Raw genomic sequence first — 19,524 nt, 5'->3', positions numbered from 1 at the left:
AGCACAATTTCAGGGTTGTGGGTTCAAGTCCCATGTTGGGCAAAATATTCCTGCATTGCAGAGGTGATCCTAGTGTGATCCTTCCAACTCTACAATTCTGATTCTATGATTCTCCACTGATTTATGGTGATTACACCCACACCTTTTTCATTGCTGGATTATTAGCAATTCAACCCACAAATTATATCCATGGGAAGGTATTTCATTTGAGGTTCTGCTGGACATTATTTTATTGATCTGCTTCCTTTCTCACCTCTGAAATCCTAACTGCCCTCCATAGGAAACACGGGAAGCTGCCTAACACTGAATCAGACCATTGGTCCTTCTTAACGTCTACACTGACCAGCAGCGGCTCTCAAGGATTTTGGGCAGGGAACTCTCCCAGCCTTACCTAGAGCTGTTGGGGGATTGAATCTGGGACCCTGGGCCACTGAGAGTGGAAGACTCGTAATCTGGTGAACAGGGTTCGCTTCCCCGCTCCTCCACATGCAGCTGCTGGGTGACCTTGGGCTAGTCACACTTCCCTGAAGTCTCTCAGCCCCACTCACCTCACAGAGTGTTTGTTGTGGGGGAGGAAGGGAAAGGAGATTGTTAGCTGCTTTGAGACTCCTTAGGGTAGTGATAAAGCGGGATATTAAATCCAAACTCTTCTTCTTCTTCTATCGAACCCAAAGCAACTCCCACTTAAGAGATCCATAGGGTGGCGCTGTGGGTTAAACCACAGAGCCTAGGACTTGCCGATCAGAAGTTCGGCAGATCGAATCCCCGCAACGGGGTGAGCTCCTGTTGCTCAGTCCCTGCTCCTGCCAACCTAGCAGTTTGAAAGCACGTCAAAGTGCAAGTAGATAAATAGGTACCGCTCCGGCGGGAAGATAAACGTTTCCGTGCGCTGCTCTGGTTCGCCAGAAGCACCTTAGTCATGCTGGCCACATGACCCAGAAGCTGTACGCCGGGCTCCCTCGGCCAATAAAGTGAGATGAGCGCCGCAACCCCATAGTCAGCCACAACTGGACCTAATGGTCAGGTATCCCTTTACCTTTACCTGATTACCAGCAGGCTATATATATACTGGCACAACATGAAGGTGCATTTTACAGGGTGAAGTAGGCACGGCTTTATTTGCAAATACAAGCAACAGCAGCTGGCAAGCGAAAGCATGCATAAGGTGGGCCGATCCTTGGGTCTTATCAACCAGTGAGGCAGAAGACTGCAGCGTTCCTCGGAGTCTTAAGCAGTTTGCTGAGAAGTTCAGCCCTCTAGTGAGTTTGTGGGGGAGACGAGATTCAAGGAGAGGGCCGTACCATTTAACAGTCACTGCTTTCCCACACCAGCCATGAATTCTGGGGAGTATAGTTTGTCAAAGGTGCTGAGCCTAGTAGTTCTGTGATGGGGAACGTACAGCTCTCAGGATTATTTGGGGGAAGCCCATGGCTGTTGAAGTGATATAACAGCGATTTGAATGTGTGGTACGTATGCAAGCTCGGAATAGGCCTCACTTAGTCGTGTCTACTCAGTGGGTCTACTCTGCATAGTACAGTGGTACCTCGGGTTAAGTACTTAATTCGCTCCAGAGGTCCGTACTTAACCTGAAACTGTTCTTAACCTGAAGCACCACTTTAGCTAATGGGGCCTCCTGCTGCCGCCACGCCGCCAGAGCACGATTTCTGTTCTCATCCTTAAGCAAAGTTCTTAACCTGGGGTACTATTTCTGGGTTAGCGGAGTCTGTAACCTGAAGTGTATGTAACCCGAGGTACCACTGTACTAATGATGGGTACAACAAAGGATTAAGGAGAAATTGGATTCAGTTTGCATTAAAAGGCAGGCCTACCTAATCCACACTTTCTGGAACAATAGGTGAAGCAAACCACAGCCATCCTTCAAAAGCCACACACCTCTGAATTTTGCCATGTAGTTTTTCAGCCAACAGCGTGTACAAAAATGGATGGACTGGGGTAAAGCATGCATTAGAAGCCCAGTACTTAAAATAACATACCAAAGTTATTAGTGGAAAATCGTTTGCGGGATGTGTGCATATATTAGGATATATGTGCATATATCCCCCACCCGCAAAAATGTTGATGACTTATGATGACTTGAACTTCTGAATGATTTGTAAATTCCGCCATTTAAGGCTGGAGCTCCCCTCTGAAATTCCTTTGTCCTAATGCTGCAATCTTAAAATTGCTCTGCGGGTTGCGGGGGGGGGGGGCGGGATAGCGCCGGGTGGGCGGAATTAGGCTTCGTTTCCATTCAACCGGTGACTTTTCTCTCTCACACACACCCCGTTGAGTCATCGCTTTGGGCCTACCTCCGCTCCCCCAGAACCTCGTGGAGGGAGAGCATCCCATGGGTGCAAAGAAATCCCCCTCCCGCTTGCAAAATCCTAATCCGTTGCAGCAACCCAGTGGGGGAACAAAGCAAGCGCGGGAAAGCCAGCAGTGGGCGGGGCCAAATGGGGAGGGGGCGGGGCCCGAGGAGAGAGAGATCGCTTTGCAAAGCGGCTGCAGCCGAGGAGTGCGCGCCAAGCGCAGGAGCGACTGTTTGGGTGTCTTCCGAAGGGGGCGCGGGGCGTTTTTTTTTCTGCGTGCGTGAAAGACAAAAGAGCCTCGGCGTCCTCGGGCGAAAAGCGGGGAACGGGCGAGGCGAGTCCCCTTCGCTTTCCATGGCTGCGGCACAGCGAGCGAGCTGCTTCTCCTACAAAATCTTCGTTTTCGCTCTGCTGGAGGTGGGTGCCGCAGTGGGCTACGTTTAGTGGGTGGGTGGATCGGGGGGGGGGGGGGTTGTTGCATTTCCGTTTCGGGGCTGATCGGTGGCTGGGATCGTCTTTTATTTCCTTTCCATGCTAGCATAGCTTCGCGCCTCTTGCGAACCGGCCTCTGTGGTTCGCCCCGCAGCCGATCGGAGTGGCTCCGTCTGCGGCTCTGGGGAAAAAAAAGGCTTTTCTGTTTGAATGTCGCCCTTTGTGGGGGCCTCTCCTTGCAGACCTTTCTTCTCTCTCGCACGCACACCCCTCCCTCCCTGCCGCCCTCTTTCTCTGCCGTTTTCTGTGATTTTAAGCACGTTTCTTGTAGCCTGTTCACAGTATCCCTAAATGATCCGGATCTAAATTAGATGGGTGTGTGTGTGAATTTCAGTGGATCCTACTCTCCGAGCTTAGTTGAATACAGCCCCTGAGATTTAGCTCTCCTTATCTACTGGGGTTTGCTGAGTCTTGCCTTCTTAGATCTTAAGACCAGTGGTAACTGGTGACCATTAGGGCTTCCAAGGCAGGGAGACCAGCAGTCAGAGGCAGAGCCATCGCCTGGACTGGTTGTTAAGGAGGCAGGTGAAAACAGACTCATCTGTCCTAATGAGGACAAAGTGAGAAAGATGTATACATTTAATCAGATCAGAATCTCCGTTCTGACAGAGCCGAGTGGTCCAGAAATCATGTTAGTAGGGCTTCAAGTTCTCTTGGTCTAAATCAAGGGTGGGGGAATCTGTGGTCCTCCCAGATGTTGGGACTACAACTCCCATCTGTCTTGTCCATGGGCAATGCTGACTGGGGCTGATGGGAGTTGTAGTTCAGTAACAGCTAGAGGGCCACCACAGCCTATGAACGGGATTTGCACGTAGACAGGTCTAGGCTGGAGCCGCACTCCCTCTTCCATATATGCACGAATCAAAAGGCATTTTCATTTGTGTTGTTCCAAGCAGTTACTGAATTGGTTTGGTTTTTGCATCATCTACCTATTTTTTTCTTTTGCCAGAATCCCTCTAATTTTATCAGTCTTTTGCTTTACATGTCATAATGCATACTGAACATTTCACTTTAATAGTTAAGGCATGATTTTTCCTTTAAAATCCTGGTTTAATGAACAGGCTTCCATGTAAACAGCTTCGTATTTTCAGCTGTATACCGTTGCTGAAAAGGATTCTCGGACAGGGGTGCAGTTGGGTAATTTTAGACTCTGGGCTTGTTACCCTAAAGTCCTGGCTGTAGGTGATCCCAGCAGCAACTGACTGGTGATACAACATGATACCTGTTTCCTGCCCCCTCCCAAAATAACCCTCCCTGTGCAAGATACTTGGAAGTTTTAGATTTGGGAATACAGTGGTGCCTCGCAAGACGAAATTAATTCATTCCGCGAATTTTTTCGTCTAGCGAATTTTTCGTCTTGCGAAGCACGAAATCCCATAGGAATGCATTGAAAATCAATTAATGCGTTCCTATGGTCAAAAAAAGTCCAAACAAAGCCAAATTTCGTACAACAAGAGTTTATTAAGTGCTCTTTAAAGTCACACATACTGTAAAGAGCATTTCAAAATTCAAACCCAGAAATTTTTTTAAAAAACAGCAGAGTGGCCCAATGGTCACAGAAAATCATAAAAATGCAGGGGGGGGAAACAAGCTTCCAGATTCTTGCAAACCCCTCCCCAACTGTTCCCCCAGCCACCCAGCACACAGAAATTCAAATCCAGATTTTTTTAAAAAAAACAGCAGAGTGGCCCAATGGTCACAGAAAATCATAAAAATGCAGGGGGAAAAAACAAGCTTCCAGATTCTTGCAAACCCCTCCCCAACACCAAGTCCTTGAATTCCAAACACCCCAACCCAAAATCCAACCCCCCCAAAAAAGTTTTAAAAGCTTAACTTACCAAATGGCTGCAAAAGAAGTTTTGGAAAAGCTTCAAAAATCACCAAAGTCTTTAAAAACCTCAAAAAAGGCTACTATGTACACTGCGTTCTATGAGTTGCTCCTCGAAGTCAAGTCACAACTGTATTAACGGTGTTAAGAAAAAGGAAACAAACTTGCAAGACGTTTTCGTCTTGCGAAGCAAGCCCATAGGGAAATTCATCTTGCGAAGCAGCTCAAAAAAACGGAAAACCCTTTCGTCTAGCGAGTTTTCCGTCTTGCGAGGCATTAGTCTTGCGGGGCACCACTGTATTTGTTTTGCTTTAAAAGAATGTATATATGTTGCCCTTTCTAGCAAATGAATGCAAGAAGAGCAGTGCTGGATCAGACCAATGGCCCACCTAGTGTAGCCTACTGATCTCCCACTGGCTAATCAGAAGCCCCAAATGGGTAATCTTCAAGTGGGACAGCAATGTCCCACTTGTGATTCCCAGCAGCTCAGAGCATAGGCTGTCTCTGACAATGGAAGTGGAGCAGAACCATCGGGGTTAGTAGCCATTGGAGAAGCTAAGCAGGTCAAGGTCTAGTAAGTGGCCAGATGGGTGACTACCTGCAAACCCCATCTACTCTGCTTTTAGATTCCATGGCAGAAGGAAGCCGGGATATAGATGCAAGAAAATAAATCAGTTAAATATCATTGAAGGCACCTTAGTAAAATTCACTGAAAACGTGTATACAGTGGTACCTCCGGTTACATATGCTTCAGGTTACAGACTCCGCTAATCCAGAAATAGTACCTTGGGTTAAGAACTTTGCCTCAGGATGAGAACAGAAATCGTGCTCCGGCAGCGCAGCAGCAGCAGGAGGCCCCATTAGCTAAAGTGGTGTCTCAGGTTAAGAACAGTTTGGCTTTAGCAGAAATGTTATAAAGGATTAAGTAAAAATAGACTGTTAATTGGTGAAAAGAGGGAAAGTAAAGTTACATTATATTAAGATAAATTATAGGACAAAAACTGGGAAAGATGGAAAGGATTTGCTGAAATAGCTAACTGAACTAGAATACAAAAAAGGGAGGTGTGAGGAGGTCAAGGAAACAAGCAAATGAAAGATAAGTTATGGGAAGGTTCGTTGTGTTTTTTAACTCTTTCTATTTTTCTGTTTTTTCTTTCTTTTTCGTTTTTTTCTTTTTTTCTTATTGTGATGTATTGTACTGTTTTTGCTTAACTTGGTGTTTTATCTTTTTTCTTTTTGTAACCTTTAAAACTTTAATAAATATTACTTTTTTAAAAAAGGTTAAGAACAGTTTCAGGTTAAGAACGGACCTCCGGAACGAATTAAGTACTTAACCCGAGGTACCACTGTACAACTAACAACAGCAACAAACACAAGATTATTTTTTTAAAATGCTGATACTGCAAAAAAAAATAAAAATGTTCACAAGCGGCAGCATATCTGTTCAAAGTAACTTAAGTTTCCAATATGCTGGGGGCAAGGTTTGGACAGCTGAAGAATGGCTTGCCAGGACATGTGCAATAAAATGGATCATAAGCTTACTTCTTGGTTGGGTAGCCACATTGAGTGACTTTCCAAAGTCAATCAATAACAAGGTTCAGTGTTTATGTAGCACTTTTTGTGTGTATGTATTAATTTCCTTCATAGCCCACCTTTCCTGCGAGGAGCTCAAAAGTGACATATTTGTTTTCCCCTGCCCCTCCGTTTTATCCATGCAGCGACCCTGTGAGGTTGGTTAGGTTAAGAGACATGTCACCGGGTGAACTTCAAGGCTGCATGGAGATTTAAACGCTGGTCTCCCAGTCCTTAGTCCAACCACCATCCTACCCTGGCTCTACACACACACACACACACACACACACACACACACACACAGCAATTTAGGATACCAATGCGTGCATCAGATAAGACTGTACTCCACTAAAGCTTATGCCACAATAAATTTGCAGGCACTGCAGGGCTTTGTTTTCACTGCAACAAGCCCACAACACAGCTCCCCCTTGGAAATTGAACTCTAAATGCAGTGGCCTTGCTTGCACACAGTAGCAGGCAGCACTGTGTGCATCCCCCAGAACAAATGGAGAGGTGGTAGGTGCCAGTTTTCACTGCGCTGACCTTTGTTCCTTGTATACCAACAACGGCTCAGACAGAGGGAGGTCAGGAGAGGGGCACAGCCCCACCATGCTTTCCGCTACTGCTTGCATGTCACTCTAAACCATGGTTTCCTCAACTTGGGTCTCCAGTTGTTTTTGGACTACAGCTCCCATCATCCCAGACCGCTGGTCCTGCTAGCTAGGCATGATGGGAGTTGTAGTTTTAAAACAGCTAGAGACCCAGATTTGGGAAGCCCTGCTCTAAACCATAGTTAAGCTGAAAGTGACTAGCTTGCTGCCCCCAGGCACAATGGAGGACACTCTCCCTGTCTCCAGTAAGCAAATGTCAATTCGTAGTATGTTTATCACCTGTATGTGGAATAAGCAGGAGTACTGCCTTGTTCTTTGCCTCAGTCAGCAAAACATCTTTGGCCAGCCCTAGCTTGTTTGTTCATCTGTGAGACCGTGTATGGTTAAAACCAACCATGGTTTTGGTTGATCAAACTCTGCATATGATCAAAGCTGCTGGACTTACCAGAGATGCGAAAGTTTTAACTGCCTTGCGCGCGCGCGTGTGTGTGTGTGTGTGTGTGTGTGTATTCACCTCCTTATTCATCAGCTGCAAACCTCAGGATAATGCATTCTGATAAATCTGGGATTGCAAAATACTGGTCATTCTCTTTCATGAGCATCCCATGGGCATCTTCCTAGCTTTTTTGGATGAGAGAGTGGTAGATTAGAGGGATCTTTTGTTTGATCCAGTAAGAGTAAGGCAAGTCTTGTGAGAGTGGTGTGTTGTTTTTGAGCAAGCAGGGTGGAAACTCAGGCCCAGGGGGCTCATTGTATCCCTCCATCCCACTCCCACCAGTCCCTTAGAAGTCTCCCCAGGCCACACCACTCACCAAGGCTTGCTTTGCATCCCAAGTGTTTTTGCCTGGCTGGGCTATGCCTCTTGCTTGCCTGGATAGATAACAGAGAGGGGTGTGGGAACATGTGTAGAAACTTGGGTACTGTGCAGAGGCCACGCTAACAATTGCCTTGGAAGAAAGTCCCAGATGGAATGTGGCCCTCGAGCTGAAAAAGGGTTCCCCAGCTCAGTTTCAGAGCCATAGAATTCTGTCCCTGCAGCATTTAGTTCTAGGTTTCTGTTCTAAATCCCTTCTTTCTCTTTTCCTTACTTCCAGGCCCTGCCTGCCTTTGCTGAGATTCACTGCAGTAGCCCGCAAGGGTAAGTAAGAACCTGCATGAGGTGCTTTTCTTTGACGGGAATGTGTCTCCATCTGAAAGCTTTATTTAAATAAGGAAAGGCATGGGAGAAATTTTCTAGTTTGCATCTAACCTTGGCCACACACTCAACCGGGATTTCTTTTATCTTCAGTTCCCCATCTGCGATGTGGAAAGTATAATTGCTTGGCCTGCTTTTGTTTGATGTTTTTTTGGGAGACCTGTGTCCCTCCAGCTTTAGTTAGGCTGCCGCTGGAATCATCCCATGGGAATGGCAGCCAGCAACATCTGGCAAGCCAGGGGTTCCCCGTCCTCCATTGCGTAAAAGTTAGAGAGGGATCATGTGTGTGAGCTGCATCAAAAATCCAAGGCTCGATGAGTGATGCCCCATTTCCTTGTCTTCATTTTCCAGGTGTACTCAGCAGGGAACCAGTTGGACAAGCCTGTGGTATGTCTGGTGAGTTCAGATCAGTTTTCGGCCTTGGCTTTATTTGTTTCAGGAAGTCGCTGGCAGACATTGTCTCTCCCCCTCGGCCCCCACTTTGCTCGTTCTGCACAGGCAAAAACACTCAAGGAAGGTGTTGAGCGGGGCCAATAAGGGGCGTGGCCTGGGGCAACCACAGAGGGCCAGATTGAAAGGCCTGGAGGGCCACATCCAGCAGCCCATCTCCGTCTCCTCTTTCCTCTCTCCTTTTATACTGGAGAAAGAGAGGCAGCATGTGTATTTTGTTTCTGTTTACTTTGTGACCATGCCTTGTTCAGATCCTGACAATAGCTCCATTCACTGCCCTGTTTGAAGAGGAAGTTAGCAAAGCAGAAATGCAACCGGTAGATAAACAAATGACCACCTTTCCTGTTACACAGTCTGAGTGCATTATGAAACGAGCAGGTTGTGATAAAGCCATTGTGTGACTAATTTGGAGCAGCTACTTAGGGATGCTAAAGGACGGTTTGGAGATGCTGGAGCCGGGGGCAACAGTTACTGTTCTTTAAGCTTGTTGGGTGTGCAGTGGGCCAGGGATTCAATTTCACATCCCGTCCCTTGGCTGCACTTTGGAGCCAGCTCTTTGGTTAATCAAGCCCCAGAGGTAAGGAACTGGATCTGGGTAGCAGGCCAGATCACTATCTCCCCCACCCTTTGTAGGCCAAGTTGGACAGGTGGGCAGGGCTCCCGACTGTCAGTCACGTGACATCAGGTGACTTCTTTGCCCAGTTCATCCCTTGCAGAGTGCTTTGCAAGGCTGTCTTTTAAAGTGCTTTGCAAGGTGGCTCTTTGAAAGGGGCTTTGCTGGACTGGTGTTTGATGCCTTGGAAAAAGAGGCGTTTTCTCCCTCTGGTGTGTTGTTGCCACAAGCAAGTCTTAGAAGACAGGAAGGCGCTCAATAGACTTTCTTGTAATGAGGCTGTTTTTCCGACACATGCTAGCAGGAGAGGTTTTTTATCCTCCTAGCCCAGCACTGGGCCGAGGATGAAAAATGCTGCTTTATCTCCCCACAGCAGCACTGCCATGGGGAGAAAAAAAAATGTCCTCTGGGTCAGAATGTTTTTGTCTGCATGTGTGCATTGGTCAGTACAGTCACCCCAGCTGGCATGTGGCCCTTGGAGGAACTGTCAAGCTTCAGTGAGGCCCTCGGGCCTAAAACTGTTAGCCAATCTTAACAAAATCACTCAACGCTTCAGTATTTTATTTTATTTTTAAATTCGCCTGGCACTTAGAAAACCAACCTTGATAGTGCCAGGGGTGTTTCCCTGGGAGATTACCTCTAATTACAACAAGCAGGCTCAAAACTTGGTGCTGCTGGAAGGTTAGTAGGTCATGTGGTGACCTCTGAACTTTCCTGTCCCCTGGAGGTCTATGGAAATCTGACTAATAAGTAATGATTAGGGACAGGTGGTGACAAGCCCCTGATGGTGAGGATGTGTTACTAGGTGCCTCAGAAAAGGAAAACAAAACAGGGCAGGCTGCAATCCCACTTGACAAGAATCCTGGCATAGTTGGGAATGAAGTAATATTTCCTTCCCCCAGTTGCTGTCATGGAACATTTTTGTTATAAAACTCCCTCACTTTCACAAGCCGACACGTGGAGCCCTTTAGCCATTGAGAACTTGGCACATGAAGGAGCCCTCTGGGCTCATGCTGTGTCAAACCAGCATCGCTCCTTGCTTGGCCTGTAATCAACTGAAACTCTCATTGCATCATCCACTCAGTGGCAAAACCAGCCCAGTGGTGAGAAACAGGTATTTCTCTCCGCCTACTTCCTGTTTCATCCCCCCCCCCCCCGCTCAGGAATCTCTGAAAAAGGCAAATGGGTCCACAAATAGCTAAAAACATTCCCTGGACCATACTATTCCATAGAGTAGGGATGGCCAGTCCTATAACACACACCCAGGAGTGGTATTAAGCTAAGTTTTACTCAGAGGAGACCTTACAACTTTATTATATTTGTTTAGAATATAATAAAACCAAGTTGGGGGGGGCAAGCAGCGCAGTTTCGGCACCTCTCAAGTGGGCGCCATTGCTGGTTCCACAGCAGGGAGAGAGAGAGAGAGGATGGTGAGTTCTGGCACCTCCCCCCGTCCCCGAAAAATAGCCCTGCATATGCACACAGTGACCCATTTCGTGTGGGTGGGTGTTTTCCATTCCCAGCCCCCATGTGCACCAGCAGAACTTGCATAAGCACCCCCCAGCCCTGTTCTACTCTCTTCCAGATGCAAAAGGACCTGCGCGTCTGCAATTGCGCATCAATTGGACACTCCTAAAATGGTCGCTGCCTGCATATTATTATTATTATTTAAATTTGTGCACTGCCCTTCACCTGAAGATCACAGCCATTCCCAATAAAAGAGGGCAAAATGCCACCACTCTTCAGATTAAGGGGCAAAAGTCGTGAGTTATTGATGTCTACTAGCTACCATAGCTATGCCTTGCCTTCACCGTTGGAGGCAACAGTGCTTCTGAATAGGAATATCAGTTGCTGGAAATGACAGGAGAGGAGATAGCTCTTGTGCTAAAGTCCTGCTCGCAGGTCTCCCATTGAAGTACCCAGCAGGCTCCTATTACATTAATGTCCATTCTCTGATTCCAGAAGAGGAGCCACAGCGTTGCAGTTTTAAAACCAGGGAGGAAGGGGACATGATGTAATAACAAGACAGGTCTGCTCTCTGTGAATTACAGTGGCACCTCAGATTAAGTACTTAATTCGTTCTGGAGGTCCGTTCTTAACCTGAAACTGTTCTTAACCTGAAGCACCACTTTAGCTAATGGGGTCTCCTGCTGCTGCCACGCTGCCGGAGCCCGATTTCTGTTCTCATCCTGAAGCAAAGTTCTTAACCTGAAACACTATTTCTGGGTTAGCGGAGTCTGTAACCTGAAGTGTATGTAACCTGAAGCATATGTAACCTGAGGTACCACTGTATTGCAAAACAATCTTGTGATCTGATCCTTCATGGAAAATTGTTTACCAGTAGTTTTCGTCATCCAGTGACATAGTTATGAATGGCCAGCTTACGGATTTATTGCTCAATGATGCTGTGAGAACGTAAATGTTTTTCTTCTGAGAGAAGCAGGTGGGGGACAATCGAACCACATATTTTGAGTGCCTTTTGAAGCCTCGCTGAATGTGGAAAGAGGCAGCCTTCTCTCTGCTCATCTGATTGGCATTCAGCTCTCGTTTCACATACTTCCTGGGAGTAATTCGGGGTCTTGATGCCATTGGCTGGTTACTTTTCCAACCACCTGCCCTCCTCTAATGTAGATTTGCATCCAGAAATGTTGGACTGAAACATTTTTATGTTTGCCGATTATAAACATGAAAGCAAATAAACAGTTTCATTTAATAAAAAAAAATATTGAGTCAGTATACAACGTAGAAAAATAAAATCGGCAAAAGGCATCCATAAAAACATAATAGAAAGTCCTTTTTTTGTTAAAAAGAGGGCGTTTGTTATTACTTACTTGTTTTAAGTATTTCTGTACCACCTTTTCCTCCAAGGAGCTCGAGGTAGCATACATTGCTCTCTCCCCTCTCATTTTATCTGCACAACAACCCTGTGAGGTAGGGTAGGCTGAGAGACAGTGAGTGTCCCAAGGTCACCCAGTTGGCTTCATGGCTGAGTGGAGGGATTTGAACCCTGGTCTCTCAGCTCCTAGTCTGACACTCCAACAGTGTTTCTCAAACTTGGGCCCCCAGCTGTTTTTATATATATATATATATATATATATATATATATATTATTAATAATAATAATAATTTCTTTATACCCCACCCATCTGGACGGGTTTCCCCGGCCTCTCTAGGTGGTTTCCAGCACTTATAAAACCCTGACCACATGTCCTGCTAGCTAAGGATTATGGGAGTTGTAATCCAACAACAGCCGGGGAGCTCACGTTTGAGAAATACTGCTCTAACTGTTGCACCACACTGTCTTGTAGTTGTTAATACTCATTAAAGTGTTTGGCGCACTAAGCATACCCTATTTCCCTAAGCAGCTTTTGGTATGCAGCAATCGGCCACAACACCATATGCCAGTATCGGAATGATTGACCCACTTGCCATATTGTGCTGAGGGTTCATTCCCTTCTGGGCAGCCTTAGGTGGGGGGCTGCATGGCAGTGGTGGGTGGGGCCAGAGGCAGACGTTGGTTGGAGCAATGCATGTAAATTTACTTTTGTGCATTAGGCTAGTTTCTACACCACACAGACATATATACCCAGTCTCTCTCCTCCATCCAGACAAGCAAGAGACATGTTCACAGTTCAAGGACACATCCCAGACAGACAGAAACATTCAAGGAGGATGCAAAGCGGGCCACTGAGGGGGTGTGGCCTGCGGAGAGTTCAAAGGGCCAAATAGAGAGACCTGGGAGCCTTAATTCAGCCGCCAAGCCTGAGGTTCCTTGCCCCTGCTCAGTTCCCTGTGCTTTGACTGCAGCAGACGCCCTCCTTGCTAAATATTATGGGAGCCTACACTGCAGGGTCGGTTGGCTGATGTGGGGCTCTGCCTCTTTTCCTTCAGGCTCATCCTGCTCACAGTGTTTCTGCTGCTGCTGTGCGGCATAGGGGCCAGCTGTGTCCGGTTTTGCTGCCGTAAGAAGAGGCCCCCGATTCAGACTTTTCCGCCTCACGCCCACGACCTCACCATCATCCCCATGGACCACGACAGCACCGCCCACAGCACCGTCACCTGTGAGTATTTGGCAGTCCCAAATTTAGGGAGCCGTGGGGGGTAAAGTGAGGGAGAAATCTATCCTATCTTGCAGCTGGAAAACAGTGTGGAGATGGGTTGTTTTCATCCATTCATTCAATATGTACACTGGTGGGGGAACCAAAGGTCGGAAAGCAGTCCACCAACCCTGTCCATTGGCTCTCTCTCTGGGCCACAATCCTTGCAGGCCCTACTCTGCTGAGTGTTTTTGCCTCGTTGGAATTTGACTTTGCACAGCAGGAGGGTCACCAAACCCACCTGTCAATCTTCTGACATCGAGTGATGTCAGCAGAGGCGGGCAGGGTTCAATCCTGCTTGGTTCTGCTTTGCCACAGCGTTCCTTGCAGAGAACCCGCTGGCAAAGCAGACCCCTTCAAGCGAGCAAAATTGACTTACTGCCCCATCCGCCGATGAGCTGAGAGTTTGAATCTCCTTGGCTGCCACTTTGCCAATGGGTTCCCTGTGGCGAATGCGCTGGTGAAGCGGACCTCTCGCCCCATGGGTCAACTTCAGTCACCTGACATGATCAGGGCTTTGGGCAATTTGATAAATAAGTGGTCTTTCTCATCAGTCAGAGTTGACCTGTGTTGTGGAGAGATCAAAGCTCTGACCTGCTGGGCTGAAAAAAGATCTTCACCCCTGTTGTGAAGTATGTTTAGGCTATCTAGGCAAATGATAGTACTGCTCTATTCTGCTTTGGTCAAACCATACCTGGAACACTGTGTCCAGTTCTGGGTTCTGGGCACCACAGTTTAAGAAGGATATCGACAAGTTGGAACGTGTGCAGAGGAGGGCAACCAAGATGATAGATGGTCTGAAAATCAAGCCTTAAGAGGAACGGTTGAGGGAGCTGGGTCTGTTTTGTCTGGAGAAGAGAAGACTGAGAGGCGATAGGATAGCCATCTTCAAGTATCTGAAGGGTTGCCTCATGGAAGCCAGCTTGTTTTCTGCTGTGCCAGAGCGTAAGACCCGAACCAGTGGATTCAAATTACAAGAAAGGAGATTGTGACTAAACAGAAGGAGCTGTTTGACAGTGAAACAGACTCTCTTTCCTTTGAGGTTTTGAAGCAGAGATTGGATGGCCATCTGTCAGGGATTCTTTAGCTGTTACTCCTGCATTGCATGGGGTTGGACTAGATGACCCTGGAGGGGGGCTCCCTTACAGTTTTTCGTGCACCACCTTTGCCCTAAAAGGTGTCCTAAAACACCTGAAATAAGCCCTGTGAATGGTCCAGGAACCTGCCTTCCCACCATCCCTTCTGTCGAACATTTATTGTGCTGACCTGCTAAAATGAACACTTTTCTGTGTTTTCCCTTTGCAGCATACAGCTCTCTGCAGTATCCTCAGAACCTCCCTCTTCCCCTGCCCTTCAGAGAGGTGGATAGGAGTATGGCGAGCCCTCCGGCGTACAGCCTCTATGCCATTGAAATGCCGCCATCTTACGACGAGGCCATCAAGATGGCCAAGCCCTGCACTGAGACTCCAGTTGTTGTCCAGAAACTGGACAGCTGCACCTCGGAACAAACAGCCCCTGAGGAACAAAGTCAGCCTCAGACGACGCCGGAAGCGTCGTCAAATGACAACCCTGAGACGTCATCAAATGACAACCCTGAGACGCCGTCAAACGACAACCCTGAGACATTCTCAAACAACAACCCTGAGGCAGTACAAGGAGGCCCTGGGGTTCCGGAAGCTTCCACAGAAGAGCAGCCGCAACCGTAGCCCAGCCCAGTGGGAAGAACTATTGGGCATGAGAAACCTGACTGTGTATGTACTTGGTTAGCCTGGAGAGAGTCAGAAGAGACCTGTTACACGGAAGGAATGTCTGCTGCCGGTTGTTATAACTTTCCATTGACGTTTCAAGGGTACCGAAGGGAACGGCAGGTTAAAAATACCGCTCTCTGCATGCGAGTGTGAAAAACGATGCTCTGGACTTAATATGGCCGTGGAGACGGGGTGGGGCGGAGAAGAGCTGCTCTTGAAAGGACACCATGTGACCAGGCAAGGGGAAATGGCCGCTGGTTGGGCTTCAACAGAGGCCTGTTCCCCTTGTGGTGAGGTGAAGAAACGAGGCAAAACCGAATACAGGTTCTTGCTGCCTTCTTCTGAGAAGATTGAACTATCCAGCAAATTGCTGAAGTACTGGGTTCGTTGCTATGTAACGGCAGACGACCTTTGACTCCGATGGTTGTTTTAATGCTCCATGTTTTATCTGTAGGTAGAGGGGGGTGCGGGAGGGGGGTGGGATGCTTTGATAATATTCGGCTAATCTGAAAGGCCAAAACCCCTTTCTAAGCAACTATCCCTATCCGAATCTGAAGAGTTTTGTCCAGTTTTGTTCCAAAGATTCAGTTCCCTCGAAAAAAGAAATGTCTGGTTTGAAATGTAAATATATACATATACCATAATGCTAATGCGTCCTGTGCCTTTGGGAATAGTGAGTTGTTGGTGTGTGTGTTTTAATCAAGGGAGGGGGGTGTTTCTTAAGAAATACAGGCTGACAAATCGCCCTCTAAGGAATGCTTAGTAAACCAAGTGAAGACCTGTTTGAGAGGATCTGTGACATATCTTCATGTAACGAGTGGAAACACGTTTCACTAAGCCCTTTTAAGAAGGGATAGTCCCCGGTGTTTAGTTTTTGTTCAGTTGTTTTTGGTACTAGTCTAGTCCATAGTAAATCCCTCCACTGATGTCATCTTTTGGGAGAGGTCTGTAGAGAAAAGGCGAGTTAAAGAGGCTACACGATAGCAGTTCATAAAATTATGCAGCACATGTTAAACTGTGGAACTCGCTCCCACAGGAGGCAGTGATGCCTACCAACCTGAGTGGCTTTAAAAGAGGATTAGACAGATTCATGGAGAAGGTCAGCGATGGCAGGTAGCCATGTTGGCTATGCTTTGCCTCTGCTGTCAGAGGCTATATGCCTCTGAATAACAGTCGCTGGGAATTGCAGTTGGACAGTGCTGATCACCTCATGCCCTGCTTCCCACAGGCAACCACGGTGAGAACAGGATGCTGGACTAAATGGGCCATTGGCCTGATCCAGCTGGTTTGTCTTATGTCAGTGGTTTTCAACCTGTTCACCGTGGCACCCTGGGGTGCCTTGAATGATGGTCAGGGGTGCCGCGGGCAACACTGGCCTCTGTCTCTCTTTCCTTCCCTCCCTCCCACTGATGCCCACTCGCATCTCTGCCTCCCAAATGCTCACACAGCTGTTTGCTGCAGCAGCCCTGGCTACAAGCTCACCGGGCGAATGATTCCTCTGGAGCTGTACAGGGGGTGCTGGTTGCCAGGAGCCAAGGCGGCTCAGAGACCAGGGGTGTCAGCGGCGGCAGCTTTGAGGACTCGCAGGGAGAGGGGAGGAGGCTGAGGGAACACTCCACAAGGGTGTTCAAGAAAGGGTGAGAGGCTGCCAGCTCGGCAGGCAAGGGGTGACATAACTGGGCTCCTGAGCCCTACAGGGGTGCGGCAGAAAGAATGTAGTTGGTCAAGGGAGCCGTGGACCCAAAATGGTTCTTAATATTCTGTTAGCTTCATGACGTGAAAGAGAGCTCCAGGAACTTCATTAGTGAGCATCCATCCTCTCAGTCTCCTGGGCTGACTGACATTTTGTGTAATTCATTCATAGAAGGGGGTTTCCCAAACTCAGTCATTCTGTCTGTTTCCAGGAGTTCCAGTTGTAAGTACCATTGCATATTTAGCTGAAGCAGTAGCACCCATGAGCGCAAAAAGCGGGCAAGTATCTGCATTACTGAGGAAGCTCAAAGCTTTGCAGGAGGGCAATTAAAACACCAAACACACATGCATTTAAGCGGGTCTTCTCCCAAATAACCAGTGAAGAGGACTGAGCATGCTTGGTGTCCATGGAAGGCTGTACTTGTTGTCATTTCCAGAGGAATCTGGTTGCTCGCCATTTGAAACAAAATGCCAGACTAGGTTTGCTTTACATTTAGCATGTAAAGGTAAAGGGACCCCTGACCATTAGGTCCAGTCGTGACCGGCTCTGGGGTTGCGGCGCTCATCTTGCTTTATTGGCTGAGGGAGCCGGCGTACAGCTTCTGGGTCATGTGGCCAGCATGACTAAGCCGCTTCTGGCGAACCAGAGCAGCACATGGAAACGACGTTTACCTTCCCGCTGGAGCGGTACCTACTTGCACCTTGACTTGCTTTCGAACTGCTAGGTTGGCAGGAGCAGGGACCGAGCAACGGAAGCTCACCCCGTCGTGGGGATTCGAACCGCCGACCTTCTGATCAGCAAGTCCTAGGCTCTGGTTTAACCCACAGTGCCACCCGCGTCCTCCATTTAGCATGTAATGCTGTCCTAAAAACAACTGCAGAGTAGTTTAGACGGTGCTATGGGCTCTTCCAGGAAGCTGGTTCTTAGGTTCACTTTTTTACGCAGACTCTTCATTGGCTTGCTATGCCTGTTCTAGCATGACACCATAAGAACCTCCCCAATGAAATAAACTGGGGCATGTGCACACCCTTGTACGTCCAGGTTCTAGGTAGTGCCGGCTGGTGCCCGTGGAGACTGGTAGGGTGGAAGGGAAGGAGACCACCAGCAGGCTGGCTGAAAGGACAGTGACATTGGTGGGGCAATGCCCTGTACCCCCTAATGGACCGGCTTCATTGGTTGGAGGATCCTATGCCCAACACTGCCTGGGCCCAGGGTGTAGTGCCCCCCCCCCCCGCATTTCTCCCAAGCTCTCTCTGGCAGCCCATGGGTATTTTAGCCATCAAATCGAAATGCTGTTCTAAGAATAACATCAGTAACCTTTCAGAGATCTTGAGCCTTTCCTCCTATTCGAATCTTTCATTGTCCCTGGAGAGCTCTGGTTTCAAACCGGGACCGCCGCTGGTACCTGATACTTTTCCTCCTTCCGAGGAGAGAAGGAGGGTTTCCACTACCGTCAGCACATTGGGCAGGCTTTCGCAAACATAACACCTCCTGGTATTTTCCAGCGCTCGGGAAGTGCTGAAATTGCAACCATCTACTGGAGGGAGGCTGTTTCTCTTTTCAGCTCCCCAGACCGAAATGGATTTGCATTTCCCTCAGCAGGTGTGACCAAAAGTGACTTGGCTGTCGCACATGTGTGTATATCAACCTGCAAAGGAGAATCCAGTGTGTAAAAAAAGAGAACCTTTTAAAGGCCTCTCTCTGTTACTGAGGTTCAGGGTGTACGTCATTCCTTATGGTGCCACCGTGCCACCGCCCATGCCCTAGAGGAGGAGCTCCTGGTATGCTTGAGGAATTATTGAGATTTGCAGAAGTACAAATCATCTTTTTTTGTGGGAGGTTCCCTAAAGAGGGGCACCCCTTGCTAAATGAAAACAAAAAACCAGGTCAGCAAGGTTTGATCATACTCAATAGGCCTAGAATGCTGACTGGCTTGGAAACGTGCAAGTAAATTGATAGGAAATGACAAATGGAGTATTGTGAGACGGTGTTGCTAGTTGGAACTGAACAAGAGCGCCTGACTGCAACGTTTTCTTGCAGCTCCCCCTCCTTTCTGGTATTTTGGAGAGCCTCAAGTCCAAACTGCAGAGGAGATCCATGATTGCATCTCTTTTCATCTCATGTTTTTACACAGAAGCAGCTGCCAGTTTCAGCTAAAAGTTGGCTGGGAGACTTCTTAAGCTGTCCTGTAGCCAGTTTCCTAGTCCAGTACTGCTTACTCTGACTGGCAGCAGTTCTGTGGGGTTGAAGCTGAGAGAGATCTTTCCTATAATCTGCTACATGTTCCTTTTAACTGGAGATTGTGGGTTACATGCAGTTGCTCTACCACTTGGCTATTAATCCCTCCTCTTTTTATTTCTCTCCGAAACATAACAAGCTGCTGTTACAGAGTCAGTCCATCTAGCTCTCTATTGCCTATACCTGGTGTAGGGGAACCTTTGGCCTTCCAGATGTTGCTTCACTACAATTCCCATCATCCCTGGCCATTGGCGATGCTTGATGAGGGTAATGGGAGTTGTAATTCAGCAGTATCTGAAGAGCCAAAGGTTCCCCAAACCTGGCCTATAACTGACCAAGCAATACCTCCTCACCCCCAGGGTTTCAGAGATGGGTGTTTCCCAACGCTACCTGGAGATGCGCAGGATTGAACCCGGGCTTTCTGTATGCAAAGCAGATGCAAATTTAGAATTGCCAGATGGTTGTTTGTGGCTGGTTGATAGCAAGATCAAGTAGATGGTTGCATCTGTGTTGGGGCCATCATGGAACAAGTGGCTCAGTTTGGAATTTTAATACCTTGGGCAAGACTCTTGAGGAGGGAGTTGGTGTGCACAGTGAGTCCTGAAAGACAGGTGTGTCTTTCAAAAGCAGGTGGAATGCCAATACAGATAGACCTTATAGTCCAGCAACAATGGTGCA

At 47.8% G+C, this 19,524-nt stretch overlaps 1 protein-coding gene across 1 annotated transcript; it reads left to right on the top strand.

Annotated features, from left to right (window-relative positions):
* The first annotated feature begins 2,493 nt into the window (after nucleotides 1-2,493).
* TMEM52 (transmembrane protein 52) lies at nucleotides 2,494-15,559 on the top strand. Its single transcript, XM_083628942.1, has 5 exons — nucleotides 2,494-2,726; nucleotides 7,907-7,950; nucleotides 8,359-8,403; nucleotides 12,962-13,131; nucleotides 14,473-15,559. Exons 1-5 carry the CDS (start codon nucleotides 2,664-2,666, stop codon nucleotides 14,871-14,873), a joined length of 723 nt encoding a protein of 240 aa, XP_083485068.1. The 5' UTR covers nucleotides 2,494-2,663; the 3' UTR covers nucleotides 14,874-15,559.
* The last annotated feature ends 3,965 nt before the right edge of the window (nucleotides 15,560-19,524 follow it).

The sequence above is a fragment of the Podarcis filfolensis genome (assembly GCF_964270895.1).
Source record: "Podarcis filfolensis genome assembly, chromosome: 8".
Taxonomy (NCBI): Eukaryota; Metazoa; Chordata; class Lepidosauria; order Squamata; family Lacertidae; genus Podarcis; species Podarcis filfolensis.
Note: the sequence above shows the minus strand (reverse complement) of the source record. Positions and strands in the feature narration are given on the sequence as shown.

Coding starts and splice junctions, on each gene's coding strand:
- TMEM52 (XM_083628942.1), top strand. CDS start 2,664: ATGGCTGCGGCACAGCGAGCGAGCTGCTTCTCCTACAAAATCTTCGTT. Junction 2,727..7,906: donor TCGTTTTCGCTCTGCTGGAG/GTGGGTGCCGCA, acceptor CCTTACTTCCAG/GCCCTGCCTGCCTTTGCTGA. Junction 8,404..12,961: donor ACAAGCCTGTGGTATGTCTG/GTGAGTTCAGAT, acceptor CTTTTCCTTCAG/GCTCATCCTGCTCACAGTGT.